At 41.9% G+C, this 20058-nt stretch overlaps 1 protein-coding gene across 1 annotated transcript in view; it reads right to left on the minus strand.

The window, feature by feature from the left end:
• The window catches only part of FGD6 (FYVE, RhoGEF and PH domain containing 6), a 168347-nt gene that overhangs the window by 54355 nt on the left and 93934 nt on the right, over positions 1-20058 (minus strand). Inside the window, exons 6-8 of the mRNA XM_075344811.1 lie at positions 6992-7143; positions 6586-6742; positions 5315-5402 (exon numbers count right to left, since the gene is read on the minus strand). Of these exons, the coding sequence (XP_075200926.1) occupies positions 5315-5402; positions 6586-6742; positions 6992-7143 (397 nt within the window). The remainder of the gene's footprint in view (positions 1-5314; positions 5403-6585; positions 6743-6991; positions 7144-20058) is intronic.

Below are 20058 nucleotides of genomic sequence, written 5' to 3' on the forward strand. Positions count from 1 at the left end.
GATGTCGCAACGTGCAAAGCCGCCCTTACAGTCATGCACAAATATTTGTAATGCAAATAGTAAGAAGTAAATATTGCACCTACAGTATATAATACCGTACTACCGAAGATACTTACCACCACTAGGCGGCTTCTTTAGCTACAGAAAACAGAAGCAATCTACAGAACATGTCTTACTTTATAACGGAGTAAGAATTGGGCTAGTAGCAATCATTTACCACCCAATAATAGTGGATAATAGCGTTTTATGGTTAGACAGCTAATACATTTCAAATGGTCACCAAATGACAACTAAAAATAAATAAAATACACAGAACAGATTACTGTGATGTATACATACAAAAAGCAAAATGGACTGTATTTTTATAGAAAATGTGCAAAATGCTTAAATGCCCTTTGAGAGCTGTCGGTTCCTGCTCCGTCACATCTCAGCAAAGGAATTGCCAAGAAATATACAGTAGAAGGACAATAAATCCATCCTCACTTATAAAAACAAAGCAGATGATATGCCTATTAGTATAAAGTGAATGTCTTTCATGAGCCCGCCTGCTTTGAAGTGGCACAGAGGTGAACACAAAGTTCATACACAAAGCTACATATTTAGAGCTAACCGGGGGGCTCCTCTCCAGCAAGCACTGAAGTGATTTGCTTTGATGTAGAGCACTGGTCTTAATATTTCAAAAGAGGAGCCTGAACAAACTAATCTCCCATTTTACAAGCAATTATATACATACACCTCTTAGGTGTCACAAAAGGGCCAAATGGAGTGAAAGAAAAAAGGGTAGCAAGGCTGCTCAAGCCACCATTACACGTACAGGCTGCATGAGAATAGGAGCTGCAACGTTTCCAGCATTCTTCCATTCATTGCAAACATTCACACCAATATTTTCTAATGCTCAAATGGGGGGAGGGAGAAGGGAAAAAAAAAGGAAGGGGAGGGAGAAGGAAAAAAAAAGGAAGGGGAGGGAGAAGGAAAAAAAAAAAAGAAGGGGATGGAGAAGGAAAAAAAAAAAAGGAAGGGGAGGGAGAAGGAAAAAAAAAAAAGGAAGGGGAGGGAGAAGGAAAAAAAAAAGGAAGGGGAGGGAGAAGGAAAAAAAAAAGGAAGGGGAGGGAGAAGGAAAAAAAAAGGAAGGGGAGGGAGAAGGAAAAAAAAAGGAAGGGGAGGGAGAAGGAAAAAGAAAGGGGAGGGTGAAGGAAAAAGAAAGGGGAGGGTGAAGGAAAAAGGAAGGGGAGGGTGAAGGAAAAAGGAAGGGGAGGGTGAAGGAAAAAGGAAGGGGAGGGTGAAGGAAAAAGGAAGGGGAGGGTGAAGGAAAAAGGAAGGGGATGGAAAATGAAAAAGGAAGGAGAGGGAAAATGAAAAAGAAAGGAGAGGGAAAAGGAAAAAGGAAGGAGAGGGAAAAGGAAAAAGGAAGGAGAGGGAAAAGGAGGATAAAGGAGGGTACATGCTGGAGTGTATGGGCTCCTTCCAGGTAAGATGTCATTTCAAACACACCCCTATCACTAGATGGGGGGCGTGTTCTACATGCCACCTGACGTTTCCAGACAGAATAAACAATCTTTTTTTAAGTCCACGTGGTCATGGAGTTGTTTATAATAGAAGTGGGGATGGGGGCAAAGCATGACTTGCATTGCCATGCCCAAGCTGGTTACGTTCACTAACCTGGAAGAAGCCCAAACATTCTAGGCTCAACCAAAGAAAGAGGAGGAAGAAGGAGAAAAGGAGGAGAGGGTTGGGAGAAGAGAAGGAAATGAAAAGGAGGGAAGAAGGGAAGGGAGTCAAAGAATGGAAGGGAGACAAAAGGGAAAGAAGGAAATGAAGAAAAGGAAGTCAGGATAAATCTGCACAAGTGCATACCGATGCATAAGGTGCATTATCCCAAATATAAAGAAAACCTCTGCCTATATAATAGGCCAACCTAATTAATAATTAATATTGGAAACAGAAGATTTTAGCGTAATTTACTTTTTTTAGATTAATTTTTGAATGTTCAATAACATATCTATAGCTGAATTAAAACGTTATTCATTAAAAAAAAAAAAATGGTAACCATAGTGGTAGAGCGAGAAAGAGAAGTATTGGGGTATATTTTGGAAATCATGGATGGGACAAAAAGGGGTCCTGAAAGGAGATGGTAATACTTGGAGAATTAAGAAAAAAGTCAGTTGTTTAACACTAGAACTACTGAGGTAGTCATTTTGACTACTTTGCACCATGTATTTCTATATAGGTGTCACGAGTCCAGTAGTTCTAGTGTTAATATGAGATGTGCTGGGGAAAAATGTAAGGCGCAAAAGAGTCTTATCCCACAGAAGAAGTTGTGCATAAAGTTGGAGTTGCTCATTCGTGTGGGGGGGGGGGGGGGGAGGGGTTGTGCAAGACCATCACTATAATTTCCTTGACAGTCAGTTGCTGCAGACCCACAAACTGTTAATGCTTGATAAAGAAAGGGAAAAAAGCAGGTTTTTCTGTGCTGCTGATAGTTAAGGCCCAGTCATACACAACGACTTACCATCGATTCCGAAAATGATGAGACCTGATAGGGATCGCTGGTAAGTCACTTGTGAGATGTCACACAGTCAGACCTTACCAACGATGCAGGAACGATACAGGTCGCAGTAGCGACCTGTATAACGATCTCAGCAGTCACTGTGACCCTGTCACACAGTGTCAAACACAGCGATGTATCCTGCCCAGCAGGACATCGCCTTTGAAGAAAATGGCCTGGACCATTCTGCAACGACTAGCGATCTCACAGCAGGGGCCTGATCGCTGGTAGGTGTCACACATAACAAGATCGCTAACGGGATCGCTACTGCATCACAGAAACTGATTCAGCAGCAATCTCGCTAGCGATCTCGTTATGTGTGACGGTACCTTTACAATGATTGTCTACAACATGGAGATAAACTGGTTTATTTCCTACGCGCTTTAAAGTCCTATTGACCTCTCCCTGAGGGCAAACTACATGTGGAAATATCAGCAATGCAGAGAAACCCACGTTTTTTGTTTTTATCATTGAGCTATGTATGGTTTATTTGGTGTAGAGAGTCTACTTTAAGGGTAGACTAGATGTAGAGGTTTATTTTGATGAGAGTTATTATATGTGAAAGAGTGCCTTGTTCTTTATTACAAGGCCCCTAGGTGGTCATCTTTGTTCATTTGTGGGCTTCATAGAAAATAAAGTCAGTTACAACAGCATTGCAGTGTATGGAAAAAAAATAAAGAAATAAAATAAAAAAAGTTTTGAATCACAGCCCTCCCTTTGTCCCATTTAAAGTAAACTTTCATAAAAAGCAAACACATTTGGTATTGTCAAGTTTGTAAAAGTCCAATGAATCAAAATATAAAATTCTTTAAAATGTATGTTTAATGCCAAACATTTAAAAAATTAAATGCCAAAATTGTCTTGGTAAGAACCAGTAATTTGTAGGGTGAAGCAAGGGGTCGGGTTAGGCTACTTTCCCACTTGCATTAAATGGCATCCATTACAATGCGTTGTGTAACGCATGTGACGGATGCCTTGCAAAAAGTGTGATAATAAAGGCAACGGATTCCTGTGCAATAACGCGTTGCGTTAAGTTTTCTTTAGCCGAGAGAGAGCCCTCATCTTCACCGCACACATCCCTACACTACAGCCCTCATCTTCACCGTACACATCCCGACATTACCTCATACACCCCAGCACTAACGCCCACATCATCACCGCACACATCCCTACACTACAGCCCACATCATCACCGCACACACATGTAGCAGAGCTGGATGCGTCGCGGGACCTTGTGTGGATTACACCGGACCTGGACCGGTATTTGGGGATTTTAATAAAGTGGTAAAAGAGGGTGTTTTTTTTGTCTTTTATTCCAAATAAAGGATTTTTTCGGGTGTATGTGTTTATTTACTTTCACTTACAGGTTTATCATGGAATGTGTCTCATAGATGCCTGCCTTGATTAACCTAGGACTTAGTGGCAGCTATGGGCTGCTGCCATTAACTCCTTATTACCTCGATTGCCACCGCACCAGGGCAATTCGGGATGAGCCGGGTAGAGTCACGGGACTGTTACATCTAATGGATGCGGCAATTCCGGGCGGCTGCTGGCTGATATTTTTAGGCTGGGGGCTCCCCATAACGTGGGGCTCCCCATCCTGAGAATACCAGCCTTCAGCCGTGTGGCTTTACCTTGGCTGGTATCAAAATTGGGGGGACCGCACGCCTTTTTTTTAATTTATTTATTGTACTGCACGATATAGAGCCGCCCACCGGCAGCTGTGATTGGTTGCAGTGAGACAGCTGTCACTCAGCGTAGGGGCAGGTCTGACTAAAACCAATCATAGGCGCCGGTGTGTGGGGGAAGCAGTGAATACTAGATGGAATAATGAGCGGCCGGATTTTTCAAAAGAGGAAAAGCCGCCGGAGCTTTGCGACAGCTGTGCAGCGTCGTGCCCGTGATTGGCGAGTATGAGAGAGGGGGGAGAGAGGGGGGGGGGAGAGAGACCAGGAGTGATTTTAAATGATTTTGATCATTCTGCTGGACATGCTGAGCATGCGCAGTAGAACGTGACGAAATCAGTCAGCGGATTCCGCCGCTTAGCGCATAGCGGTGGAATCCACCACCATAGACAAGGTGCGCTATTTTAACAACACAAAAAATACTACATGCAGCGTTCCTTCCGCCCCACGCAGCGTCAAAATAACGACGCTGAGTCATGCAGCGGATGCAACGCAAGACCATCCATTGCTATCAGTTGCTAATAGAAGTCTATGAGGAATAAAACTGTTTCCTGCAACGGTTACCGTAATTCCTCAAGGCTGCGGATAGCAACGGAAGCCGTCCAACGCAAGTGTGAAAGTAGCCTTACACATGTGACGTCTGCCAAGAGGTGGACTGCTCCATGCACTTGTTTTTAAGTGCCTGTCTTAACTACTTGTGTGATGAATACCTTTTCATTACTTATACAGTCTACTGGATCCACTCTATATTCCACTTAAGTACCTGGACTTCTCTCCTTTACTTCATCTGAATTGTGACGTTTATAGGGATATCAGCTGTTTCTCTATGGATTTTCTACTGGATTGATTACTTGGAAACCAAGGACTCTGTTCACATTGTTCTTTATTTGTATAGGGTGGCGAGCTCTTTACCATTTCTACCCAATATTGCAGAATAGTGGGGGAGCGGGGTCAATTTGTTTAACCTTTAGGGTTGAAGAAATGTTGTTGGGATTGATGCAATGACAATATCTTTGTTCGTTAAATTAAAGGGTCCTCTCAGAATAAAGACATTAAGAAAATCTGCTGAAATTTGTTTGTGTACCTGTTAAAAGTAATCTGTACTGCGGAATCCTTTGAACCGGTTTGAGTAAATAATGCTTCAGCGCCAGGTTAGCACAACGAGGGCTCATCTGAAAAAAAACAATGCATTAGGTTTAAGAGGTTATCTACTATTGAAACCCTGCTTAATCTCTTAAAAAGAACCGGTCATCATGAAAGTACAGGCATGGCCATAATGGTACAGTTATACTGATTCAAGTGAAGAAATGGGCATCCTGGTTGTTCTTTAACCCGCACTTGAAGTTTGGGTTTTGGTGTATGGGACGGGACTGTGAGTATGGTCTTTGTATCCTGATCCGTCCCCTCTACTTGCCTCTGGTGTCTGTATCAGCGCCCTTTTTTAAAGTATGCACTGGGATTGAAATCTGCACATGTACCACCATTTTACTGAAGACCACTGGAGGTCAATCTGCGCATTTGCCGCCATGGGCGCCACTAAACTGAGGATCAATAGGGGATAAAGATCTTTTATCTTCTACTAATGAGCGTAGGGACTAGTCCCAAGGGTGTTCTATCCTCAGACTAGTTCGCCCTCTTAGAATGTTAGTACGCCCACAGGGGTGTGCAAACATGCTAATCAATGCAGCATCACAAGCGGTGCCACACGTACCCGTGTTCCAGTCATGTGCAATAGACCTCTCTGAAGCCGGGACGCATACATCCGGCTTCATACTGCGTATGACCGGAAGTGCCCGGCATTCAGAAGCGCGAACACAGGTACGCGCAGCACCGTTTGTGATCCTGCATTGAATAGCAATGTTAGTACACCCCTATGGGAGTGCTAACATGCTAAAAGGGCGAACTAGTTAGGGGATATAACACCCTTAGGACTAGTCCCCACGCTCATTAGCATAAGATAAAAGATCTTTAGAAATACTTTTTCTATAGATCTGTTGATTATGCTACTAGATGCAGGGATTAGCAATATGCACCCAGAACTGCTCGTGGTTCTGAATGTACATTGCACCTGACAGGTTCCCTTTAAATCATCCAATCTACACACCATCCCACTTGGGAATGAATCGGATGAGTTACCTGGGAATGGGCAATACATAGTATACTGTACATAAAGACTACTGTACTGATATCTACACAAACACTACACACCTTTAGAAAAGGCTTAGGGACTAAACATGTGGTTGGGAGTGCATCGTTAATCATAAATCATTATGTACATGCAGTGTCACCTTTGCATGCCGTTAATCACAAAATTAAATCAATTGCCATATTATAAAGCACTTGTCATTTCATTACCTCAAAATCTTTAACTACTCCCCCAAAAGCAGCATTTTTCTTGCATTGTTCATCAAGTAATGACACGTTCCGATCAAATTCTCGAATGTATGTGGAATACATCTTAAGGTATGGGCCTTTTTTCACAAAAATATCAGCAATTTTCTGTTGTTCACTCCTACAAGGCAAAGTCTTTTTAGAATATGGAAAAATATAGTGTATAAAGTGTTTAGCTGTGTGTTAAAGCAGCTGTAAACCACAAGGAAAAGTTTTAACCATTGCTAAGAAAACAACAAAATTAAATTTATATAATGTACAAATAAAATGATAAAAAATAAAATGCAGAATCAGATTGATAAAAGACTTTACTGTATAGATAATAAGTTGCAAACTTTTCTGCATGTTTATACAAATGAATGAAAAGTACCATTGAGACATCCTCTCCCGAAGCTCTCTCAGCACATCGCGGTTTAGCTCGTACAGCTGGGGCAGGTAGTACAGGATCTGATTTAGGATCTTGTCCTCAATCACTGGCTTCCCGAGATGTTTGGACGCTTGAGCCACAGCATAACGGAAATCCTGCCAAAGTAAGCATAACAAACCCTGGTCTGAGCAAAGTCGTTTCCTCTACAGTACATGCTAAGCACAAAGAAAATTTACTACTACACTGACATTTCTACAATAATATAGTCAAATGTGGAATATAAAGTGTGTGTTTGTGTGCAGTAATCTCTGATATAGAAGTGACAGAAGTATAATGTGGAGGAAGAAACCTTGATACTAGCAATGTATCACTTACTAAGCTGCTAGCTACGGTTTTGATAAAAATAAACTATTAATCTACTGCACATCTACCAGTTCTTTGGCTGAATAACCGAACCCTCAACATTGGATTGGCAGCTTTATGCATGCAGCTAATGCAACTGATTAATCTTTACTCTAGGATAAGCAAATGACAAAAAATTAACTTTTAATAGATAGTTTCTAAGAGTTTAATGTCCCTTATGGACACGATATATACCATAACGCTCCTAGGAGGATAAATATTCTAGACTGATGTCTGTCAAAAGACAATATGACCTATTACTATGCCCATTTTCACAGTTTTTCAAACCAACATAGGAAGCCACCAAACATTAAAAATACTTTGTTCTTCTGTCAGAAAAAAAAAACCCACAATGAAAAAAAGAAACAAAACAATGTGTTATGTCTATCTTCGAGGATAGACACTGGTCATCAAACACTAAAAAAAAAAAAAGAAAAAAAAGTATTGTGGTAATACCAGTCAAATTGAGTATATTTTATAGTAAATGGAGTGGTCTCACCAAATCCATAAGAGCCAGGGCGCACGGATATTTTCCACTAGGCAGGGACACTTTAGGACCATCACAAAACTAGCCCTACCACACCCTGGGGAACTACAACCCTTGTCACCTATAACCTCCCATCCTTACAAGGACGGTCCACAGCTAGTTCTACTAGATTGAACCTCTACAATGACCCTTCATGTGTCTTCATGTGTCAGCTATGGGCTGCCATTAACTTCCTCATTACCCAGATTGCCTCCACACCAGGGCATTCGGGAAAAGCTGGATAAAGTGTCGGGACTTGATTTCTCAGACTTTGCTAGGGAAGCAAAACACATGCACTTTGTCATTGACAGTGCAGTTTAAAACGCAACCAGAACGCAAGAAAAAAAAACAAAAACATGCAACGTGCGCACATGGCCTTAGCATGCAGATGTACAGTATGTGTTTTGTATTTATAAGTTACAGTTCTACTGTTTTGTGTTAGCTACATGGCTCACACTGGTAATGCCCCTTTTATTAAAAATAAGCTCTAGAGGCAGATTGGCGGGAGATCAGCATCCAGCCAATAGATGTAAATGAGCTGTTCCAGGATAAGAAAATCATGGATATCTTATCGGATCGCAGATATCAAGGTATCATTTCATTCAGCTGCCTATGATCTGCAAACCCATATAGAAGGCTTAGGAGGGTTGGACCTACTGACATTTACTTTAAAAACCAAAATCAGGTGTAACCAGAGATTTAAGTACCAATGCAATTCGATTGGACACATTATAATCACTCTAATAAAAGTAGGCTACCAAGGGGTATTAAGCTACTCCTCAAATAAGCATGGCAATAATTTGGACGACAATAGGTGTTTTAAGCTCAAAAAACAGTTATTCATCTTTATTAAATACAAAATTAAAAAAAAACAAAAAAACAAACACACTACAAAAGATGCATAGTAGCCCATACAGGTGATATAATCCAAAAAGGGGGAGATATGCTGCAGAGGTACAGAGAGGAGTAAACCAAAGAAAGTTTTAATGGGGGGCAATTAGAGCACCTTTATATATACATACATATATACTGTACATACACACACATATATGTACATACATACATACATATACATACATACATACATATATATGTATATATGTGTGTGTGTGTGCGCGTGTCTGCTAAAGGAATTTGCACTGTCGCATGTCCAATCACGAAATTTTGCACAGACGCCTCAGGGAACGCCAGACTGTTTTGACGGGAAAATTTAACCCCGTGCTTTACAGTTACTCTCCAAAATCCTGCCTCCATTAAACTGAATGGAGGTGGGAGCTACAGGCTATTAATCGCAACTGTCAGTGGTTGCTATAGGAACAAAATAAACTGTTAGTATAAGAAGCTTATGTGTGAGGTAATATGATGTCGGTGGGGAGACTGGCAAAGAGACAGACCGGGCAAAGAGACAGACCGGGCAAAGAGACAGACCGGGCAAAGAGACAGACCGGGCAAAGAGACAGACCGGGCAAAGAGACAGACCGGCCAAAGAGACAGACCGGCCAAAGAGACAGACCGGCCAAAGAGACAGACCGGCCAAAGAGACAGACCGGCCAAAGAGACAGACCGGCCAAAGAGACAGACCGGCCAAAGAGACAGACCGGCCAAAGAGACAGACCGGCCAAAGAGACAGACCGGCCAAAGAGACAGACCGGCCAAAGAGACAGACAGAGGTGGAGACAGACTGATACAAATACAGACAGACAGAAACAGACAGAGACATGGACACAGACAAAGAAAGACACAGACAGAGACACAGACAGAGAGAGACAGACAGACAGTTACTATCCCGGGCAACAACCGGGTACTACAGCTAATATATACATATATAAATATCTGGAGGGAGAACATAGTATAAATGAATCACTTCCCCTGTATGACACGGACCAATCATAAGTAGCAGCATACAGTAAGAAAAAAACCTTTTTTTCCTGTTTGAGATATGTAATGGCAGTCTGCTCTCCTCAATGCATTTTAAATGCTAAGAGTAAAGCAGAGAGTGGGGGTACAGGGCTGCAGATGTGTTAGTAATTACACAAGACTCAGCTCTGTTGTACCCCACTTGAGATGAAAGCTGAAAAATGTTAGTAATCTCTGCTCTACTCCCATGACACACAACTATACCGCAAGACCACTGAGCAGATCAGACTGTCATTACATGTCTCACACAAAAAAACCCTGGTCTGAGTGACTGGGGGGGGGGATGTTCTTTTTTCCCTCTTGTATATTGAGCCAGCTCATGATTTGGCAATATTAAATATGGAAAGAAGTACAGGTCCCCAGTAAATTATATTCTAAACTTCACAAGCTAATATCTCCACAATGGAGAGGAGAAATTGAAAAAATAAAAATTAAGTTTAACTCCACTCTGCAGCCACTCTTCTATGATGAAAGGTATTTAAAGCCGATAACCAAGACTGTAAAGTCTACATAAAAACGTGGGGTTTTTTTGCATTTTTTAGGATTAGTATCCGTTATCTTTTTTGCAAATAGCACATACTCTAGGTATGGGGCGCTTTTTGTCCTTTTTCCCAATAGGCTTCGCTATAGCAACATTAAGGTGAATGCTGCCAGCAGATTTGACCAGCATACAGTTAACACTGCCATACTAGTACTAGGAGAATTCAAACACCTTCATGTTGCAAAGTATACTAAAGAGAATTCTATGTAATTTATTAATAAATTACTTATTAACCAGGTTTTCATCTGTGGGGTGTCATGACTTATTGATGGCAACCCGCATCCGAAAGCCTTCGCTCCTGATTGAGGTCCCCTGCCTCATGCAATGTGCTTTCTAGACTACATTAATTTAGGACTGAGAAAAGACACCTGACAGATGAAAGAATACTCAACAGACACTCACTAACTCACAATACAACATGTGAGTGAAGAAAAGATCACTCAGTTATACTTATTTCTAATAGTAAACATGAGGATGTTTAACACTAGAACTACTGAGGTAGTCATTTTGACTACTTTGCACCATGTATTTCTATATAGGTGTCACGAGTCCAGTAGTTCTAGTGTTAAACTGGTTTCCCAGCACCAGCCACTTTCAATTCATCCAAGTTTCCTAGTATTTTATTTTTTTAAAACACTGTAACCCGTTTTAGTTTTTACTCAAAGGACAAATTTAAAACAAAGACATTAGTGTTTTTCCATTTGTAGCACGCGTACTCACATTTAGTGTCTTTCTTGGGAATCTGTGGCTTTTTTCCGTCCCCCTAATTTGTATCATCTTTAAAGCCAATTTTATTTAGGTTTAACTATAGGTCTTGAAATAGTAAAAAAAAAAAAAAAAAAAAAAAAAAAAAAAGTGGTTTTTTTCTTTACAAGCAAAAATATAAAAACGTTGATAATTTGTTGATCAACTCTGTTGACAATTTCTCTTTAAAAATGCTTGACATGTAAAGGCATTTTAACCCCATAGCGACGGCCTAACGTCTCAAGACGTCGGAAAAACAGGGTACTTATTCTGTTTCGACGTCTTGAGACGTCAGGCCGGAAAAACCCTGTAGCGCCCCCCAGTGACGAAAAATCTCGGGGGTTTCAGCTACCGGGGGTAGCTGAGACCCCCCAGATTATGAATCGGGGTGTTTTTTATGCACCCCGTTAATGCGATCGCCGGTATACACCGTATACCGGCGACAACATAAAAAAAAAAAAATGGCTGGTAAAATCTATTTATTTCTCATCTGACGTGATCAAACATGTCAGATGAGAAATAAATGTGAGCCCTTAGTGCCCCCAAAGCCCCCGGTACCGGAGAAATCCATCCAACCCCCCCCCCCCCGGAAAATCCAAGATGGCGCCGACGCGCGCTGAAAACTCCCGCCGCCGCCGGCTCTGCATTCATTTCCCTCCGATCTGAAATGATCAAACATTTCAGATCGGAGGGAAATGTCCCCCTCCTGACCTCTCCTCCGGTACACCGGAGCTCTTTGGTCCCTGGAGCCCCCTCCAGTTCTTCAGAGCCCCCCTCCGGAGCGTGCAAGATGGCGCCGACGCGCGCTGAAAACTGCCGCCGCCGGCTCTGCATTCATTTCCCTCCGATCTGAAATCATCAAACATTTCAGATCGGAGGGAAATGTCCTCCCCCTGACCCCTCCTCCGGTCCACCGGAGCCCTCTGGTCACCGGAGCCCCCTCCGGGTCTCCAGAGCCACCCCCCCTCCCCCGCATTCATTCTGCTCTTTCTGCCGCATGTGACACGTCACATGCGGCAGAAAGGTGTCCCCAGGTCCCCCCAGGTCCCACTAGGTCACCCCCCATCACCCATCACCCCCCCCCCCCCAGCCCCCGGTCATACGTTACCTGTCTGGTGATCCGTCCCGCGATCACGCCGCCTCCTTCTTGAATGCTGACGGCGCATGCGCAGACAGCGGCTGTCAGCTGGATTCCTCCCCCGGTCCACAGTGGAGCAGCCTGTGCATCAGCGACGTCAGTCTTGCAGGGACGCTGACGTCGCTGATGCACAGGCTGCTCCACTGTGGACCGGGGGAGAGTGAGTGCAGTAATCAGCAGTCTCTCCATGTGAGGAGTGTGGTCCTCACATGGAGAGACTGCTGTTCCAGAAAATGGGGGGTACGTTCTGTGAGCGTGCCCCTCATATTCTGGAATGAGGTTACTGCAGGTCACTCTGCCCTAAGTTGGACCGGGGCAGTGTGAGTGCAGTATTCTCAGATTACTGCACCCACACTGCTCATGGAGAGCTTGCTCTTCCAGAAAATGGGGGATACGTTCCCTGAACGTGCCCCCCATATTCTAGAAGATCCAGAGTCGGCGTGGGACCTCACGGATTACAGCGGATTACAGCGACCGTAATTTCTTTATTTTCAATAAATTGGGGAAAGAGGAATGTTTCGGGGAGTTTTTTTTCAAATAAATTTTTTTTTTGTCTTTTTTTTGTCTATTACTTGACTGGGTTAGTGATGTCGGGTATCTGTTTAGATGCCGTGACATCACTAACCCCAGGGCTTGATGCCAGGTGACATTACAGCTGGTATCAACCCCATATATTACCCCGTCTGCCACCGCACCAGGGCGCGGGATGAGCTGGGGCGAAGCGCCAGGATTGGCGCATCTAATGGATGCGCCACTTCTGGGGCGGCTGCGGCCTGCTATTTTTAGGCTGGGAAGAGTCCAATAACCATGGCTCTTCCCACCCTGAGAATACCAGACCCCAGCTGTCCGCTTCACCTTGGCTGGTGATCTAATTTGGGGGGGACCCCACGTTTTTTTTTTTTTTAAAAAAACGCCTGGGGAGCCCTCCAAATTGATCACCAGCCAAGGTGAAGCTGTCAGCTGTGGTTTGCAGGCTACAGCTGTCTGCTTTACCCTAGCTGGCTATCAAAAATGGGGGGGACCCCACGTCGTTTATTTTAATTATTATTTTTTTGGGGGGCTAAATACAAGGCTAGGCACCCTTTAGTGCCACATGAAAGGCACTAAAGGGCGCCAGCTTAGAATATGCAGGGGGTGGGACGTTATATATGTTTGACATGTATCCATTCATCCATTGTAGCATTTTAGGCTGTGCGCCCACAATCGGGATTTGCAGCGTTTTGGGAGCAGAGTGTTTTCCCTGCATCCATAGCGCTGCATTGTGCAGTAGAAGCACAGTGGAAGGATTTTTAGAAATCCCATGCCCAATGTGCTTGCCCAATGTGCTTCTTTTCTCCGCCACATAAACTGACCTGTGGCGCAGCTTCCCGAGCCTCAGCATGTCAATTTATGCTGCGGAGATGAGTGTTCTCTGCAGGTAGCATAGAGCTCCACAGCGGCCTGAACCCAAATCGTGGGCATGGGCAGCTGCGTTCTCCCGTGGACAACACTCACATCTCTGCAGGAGGCTGACACTGTGTACTAGACGCCGTGTCGCTGGCTCATGGCCACATAGCCTAAAAGTGAGACATTGGTTGCTACAGCAACATTTTTGTGAAGTACCTGTGGATTCAAAATGCTTATTATACTCCTGAATAAAATCCAGTTTCCAAAATGGGGTCACTTGTGGGGGTTTCTAATGTATAGGTACCCAAGGGGCCCTGCAAATGTGACATGGTGCCCGCAATTTATTTCAACTTTTCCAGAATTCAAATGGTGCTGCTTCCATTCCAAGCCCTCCCATTTATCCAAACAGAGGTTTTTGGCCACATGTGGGGTATCCCTGTGCTCATAAGACATTGGATAACAACCTGTTGGGTCCACGGTTTGTTGTTGTCTCTTGAAAAAGTGAGAAATTTGATGCTGAAGCAACATTTTTGTGAAAAAAATGAAAATTTTCAATATGGCAACCTAAGCTTATCAAATTCTGTGAAGTATTCGTGGATTCATACTGCTCACTATACACCTAGATAAAAGCCTTGAGGTGTCTTGTTTCCAGAATGGAGTCACTTGTGGGGGACCTCCACTGTTTAGGCACCTCAGGGGCTCTCCAAATGCAACCTGGCGTCCGCTATTGATTCCAGCCAATTTTGCAGTCAAATGGCACTCCTTCCCTTCCGAGCCCTGCCATGCGCCCAAACAGTTGATTTCCACCACATATAAGGTATCGCCAAACTCAGGAGAAATTGCACAATAAATGTTATGCTGAATTTTTTCCTTTTACTCTTGTAAAAAAAAAAAAGCTACCTGGTTGAAATAACAATTTTGTGGTAAAATTTTTTTTTTTTTTTTTCATGGCTCAACGTTATAAAATTCTGTGAAGCACCTGGGGGTTCAGGGTACTCACCAAACATCTAGATAAATTCCTTGAGGGGCCTAGTTTCCAAAATGGGGTCACTTGTGTGGGGTTTCTGCTGTTTAGGTACCTTAGGGGTCCTCCAAATGTGACATGGTGCCCGCAATCTTTTTCAGCCAAATTTCCTTTCCAAAATTCAAATATTGCTCCTTTCGTTCCAAGCCCTCCCATTTGTCCAAACAAAGGTTTCAGACCACATGTGAGGTATCACCGCGCTCATAAAAAAGTGGTTAACAAACCTTGAGGTCAAATTTTTGGAATTACCTCTTGAAAAAGTGAGAAAATTGATGCTAAAGCAACATTTTTGAGAAAATTATTAAAATTTTCAATATGACAACGTAACGTTAACAAAATCTGTGAAGTACCTGTGGATCTAAAATGCTCACTATACCCCTAGATAGAAGCCTTGAGGGGTCTAGTTTCCAAAATGGTGTCACTTGTGAGGGGTTTCTTCTGTTTAGGTACCTTAGCGGACCTGTAAATGCAACATGGTGCTCGCAATCTATTTCAGCCAAATTTGCTTTCCAAAATTCAAATATTGCTCCTTCTGTTCCGAGCCCTCCCATTTGTCCAAACAGAGGTTTCTGACCACATGTGGGGTATCGGCGCACTCATAAGAAAGTGGGGAACAAGTTTTGGGGTCCATTTTGTTGTGTTAGGTCTTCTAAAAGTGAATAAATTTGGGTTAGAGCAACATTTTTAGGTAAAATTTAATTTTTGCTTTTTTTCATTCCACATTGCTTTTGTTCATGTGAAGCACCTGAAGGGTTAATAAACTTCTTGAATGTGGTTTTGAGTACTTTGGGGGGTGCAGTTTTTATAATGGTGTCACTTTTGGGTATTTTCTGTCATCTAGGCCTATTGAAGTCACTTCAAATGTGATGTGGTCCCTAAAAAAATGGTTTTGTAAATTTTGATGTAAAAATGAGAAATCGCTGATAAACTTTGAACCCCTCTAACTTCCTAACAAAAAAAAAAATTTGTTTCCAAAATTGTGCTGATGTAAAGTAGACATGTGGGAAATGTTATTTATTAACTATTTTGTGTCACAGAAATCTCTGGTTTAACGGTATAAAAATTCAAAAGTTGAAAATTGCTAAATTTTCAAAATTTTTGCCAATATTCAATTTTTTTCTTCAATAAACGCAAAAAATATTGTCCTAAATTTGGTACTAACATGAAGTCCAATATGTGACGAAAAAACAATCTCAGAATCACCGGGATCCGTTGAAGCGTTCCAGAGTTATAACCTCATGAAGTGACACTGGTCAGAATTGCAAAATTTGGTCTGGTCATTAAGGTGAAAATTAGCTCCGTCACTAAGGGGTTAAAATACTGAAAAACAAGGATAATCTACTTTAGACAACTATTTTCCTTATGCTTATATACCAGTAACCGAAGAATGCTGATTACACTTGCATTAATGCATCAGGTCTATGCTAACAATTAACACTGAATGGCTGTGTCAGAATGGCTGCAGCCACTAATCTAAGAGATACATCAGTTAGATTCAGAATCTCTTCTCCTACATCATGCTGCTGTTAGATGAGATAGCAAAAACCTGCTGAGAGATTCCCTTTATGGGTTGTCCAGTCTAAAGGTGGCTTTACACACTGCAACATCGCAAACGACATCGCTGTAACGTCACCAGTTTTGTGACGTTATAGCGACCTCCCCAGCGACATTGCAGTGTGTGAAACACATCAGCGACCTGGCCCCTGCTGTGAAGTTGCTGATCGCTACAAATCGTTCAGGACCATTCTTTGGTCCTTTGTTTCCCGCTGTGCAGCAAAGTTTTAGTGTGTAAAGGGGACTTTACAGCGACTTAGTTAGCGACTTCCATTTGAAAAAGCTGCTTTACAACGTCCCCAATGACTAGCGAGGTCGTTCTGCAGGTCCGGATTGCTGTTGCGTCGTTGGCCAGGTTTGCCTGTTTGACAGCTCACCAGAGACTTTGTAGCGATCTCGGCCAGGTTGGGATCGCTGGTGGGATCGCTAGAAAGTTTCAGTGTGTAAAGGGGCCTTAAATCTACAAGTCTGCAGTCACTCTATGCATCACTGATATGATTGTAGACTTGTGAATCCTCTCATCCCTTGCACTGTGAGGATTCTCTGTGTCATACATGGGAACGGCGGTCACGTGGTCGAGAGTATGCAATATCCATACTCTAGCTGTGGGCTTGCTCAATACACTTACATTGAGCGAGGCCGTGCTCATCTAGTAGGATCCTGTCCGGGATTATAGATCTCGCATACTCGCGGCCACATGACAGTCACAGAGTGATGCATAGAGTGACTGCAGACTTATAGATTTAGACTGGACAACCCATTTAACAGTCTAGCACAACTTTGGAAGGAAGCCCAACACATGAAAACCAATGTATCCAGATTCAAAGTTAAGAAATTATCAAGTAAAACAATCCTACAATCTGTTCGCCTATGAATTCGGCTTGTTCATTTTTGCTGTTTTTCCGGAATGAAAACATTAACAGATGTGGATTAAAGATCTTCATCTGAAGCAGGTCATCTGCATGCCTCGACTCGCCTACACTCTGCTGTACACCATCGATTTTCCAGAAAGCTGAAAACTTCTTACATAACACTAAGGCTTTTATTGTAGCTTTGTCCTACAGATCGCTCAGATTTCACAATATGCATAAAAATCCATTCCTCCATGTTTTCCTTCATTTATATAGTCACTTGAGGGATTCAAAAATAAGATTGTACAGATTGTGGTTTCAGCAGGGGAAGAAAAATTAAAAAATCGCCAGGGTTTCCTGAAAAACAGGAAAGGTGAATGGCTAACCTCATTAGTACTTGTTTCCTGCAAGAATTTATTGCTGCTAATCGAGCATGAAGGATCTACACTACAAAGCTATAGAATAAAAGGCATATATTGTCAAGCAGAATAGTACATATGTACATATCTCCAGATTTTTCTTCCATTTTATCATTTTCTATTTCATAAGATTACTAGTTAATTTATTTCGTGTATTCTGCATATTCTCTGCGACTATGTGAATATACATTAATTGGATGATATTCCTCAACTAACACAACAGAATTCTTTTCACATATTTGATAATCCAGGAAAGTTGATACTTATTTCCAGCAAAAACTAGAACATAATGTCAAATTTTACAAGAAAAAGCAGCCATAGCAGGCACCAACAGAAATATTGTATTTACGCTTTGGATATGCCATATCAAAGGCTTAACTTTAAAAGAGAACCTGTCAAAACTTTAGCCATTTTTTGTTATTTTATTCTCCCTGCCCCCTAAGTATTCTATTTTTAGTTTGTTTAATTTAACTGTATTATTTTATTTTTCTTTAATCCGCCATACAATTACAGAGATATGGGCATTTCCATTTGCTACTAAGCGTTCTGGTATTTACAAAAGTGGCATTGCTCACAGATTTCCTGGGGTGTTTCTTTAGGCTGTCTGCTTCATTATCCTATGAGCACCGCCCCTCAGAAAAGACCAATTGACAATATCTCTTTAAAGACACTGGTCTTCTGACAAAAGACAGAATAACTACAGACTTCTGAATCCTGACAGCATTTTGGAGAGCAGTCACATGAATGAAAGTATGCGATTTGCAGAATTTTGGCGACATGCCAACTAAAAATGCCTGGTTTATCTGAATCCAAGTGACGTGAAAGAAGCTAAGCATGTCTAGTCTGCATATGACTACATGCATATAAATCACATAATTGCAGGCCTGTGACCGACCACTTTCACTAATACCAGGGTCTAAGGGGAAAACCTCTCTCTTTGCGGAGACTGACAAACCAATCTGGCTGCCAGTGAGGAGTCTTATAGCTGCAATGCTCCTCTGGGAAATAATCAAATTGTCTCTTCAGGGAGGAACGAGACGAACCAGCTATAGTGCTAGCTATTGGAAATAACAATCCTAAAAGTCAAAAGTTGCACCTTTAATGAGCTTTTTCATATGACTAAACATTTATGCCGGATCTTAACCTCTATTTGAACACACTGTTTCATGGAGATTGCCCCTCGTCAGTGCAAAGTATGAGATCTTATCTGGCTGTACTTCCAATAGGTGGCACTAGAGTTCATCTCCTTCCACCCTGAAGAGACAATTTGACTAACAATACCAGTGACTCCTGAAAGCATATGCACCAAGTGCAGACTTATCAGAACACAGAACAACCCTATAAAAAAAAAAAAATAAATAAAAAAAAATAATGCAAGGTGAACTATATATTTTTTCGTTACATTACAATAATGGAGGAATAAAATGGTTCTAAAAAAAAATGTATTCACAGAACTATGGAAAGGTGATTTTATAGATAACCCAGTTATAGAGAAAAACTAGACTATTCTCATGGTTTCTTGGGTGTAGAAAAACATGTAACAAATATAAAAATATACTGCCACATATACAATATTATACACACACACACACACACACACACACACAGTCATGGCCGAAAGTGTTGGCACCCTTGAAATTGTTCCAGAAAATTAAGTATTTCACAAAATGATTGCAATTACATATGTTTATTCCTTTGTCTGTACTGGAAGAACACAAAAAAGCAGGGGAGAAAAATAAATAAATAAATAAATAAATAAATAAATTGGACATAGTTTCACACAAAACCACAAAAAGGGCCGAACAAAAATGGGTGCCACACGCAACTTAATATTTGGGTGCACCTCCTTTGGAATAAATAACTGCAATCAATTAATTCTGATAAACAACTTCTTACACCTCACCTGCAATTTTGGACCACTTTTACAAACTGCTCCAGGTCTCAAGGCGCCTTCTTCTCAACAGCAATTTTAAGTTTTGTTTCCATCCATTTCTGGGTTCTTCTTGAAGTATACTTGGGGTCATTGCTGGAAGCCCCATGACAATACTGGGCAGAATATTGCAATCAAAAATACTTTGGTAATATACAGACGTCTTGCATGCAGGTAAGGCACACAGTGCCAGAAACAGCAAAACAAGAGCTAAACATCTTTGAACCTCCACCATATTTGACTGTAGGTACTTTGTTCTTTTCTTTGTAGGCCTTAATTCATTTTCGGTAAACAGTAGAATAACGTAGCATACCAAAAAGTTTTATCTTAGCTTTATTTGTACACAAGACGCTTTCCTAGAAGAAATTTGTCAACATGCATTTAAGCCCATTTAGGTCTGTCAGCAGTGGGATCCTCCTGGGTCTCCTTCCATAGAGTTCAATTTCATTCAAATGTCGACGGATAGTTTGAGCTGACACAGAAACACCCTGAGCCTCTTGGACGGCTTGAATTTCTTTGGAAGATGATTGAAGCCGCTTATCCACCATCTGGACTATCAATTTTTCTCTGCCATCCATGTCCAAGGAGATTAGCTACAGTGCCATGGGTTGTAAACTTCTTGATTAGGTTGTGTGCCA

This window comes from Anomaloglossus baeobatrachus, chromosome 4, assembly GCF_048569485.1.
Source record: "Anomaloglossus baeobatrachus isolate aAnoBae1 chromosome 4, aAnoBae1.hap1, whole genome shotgun sequence".
Lineage (NCBI taxonomy): Eukaryota > Metazoa > Chordata > Amphibia > Anura > Aromobatidae > Anomaloglossus > Anomaloglossus baeobatrachus.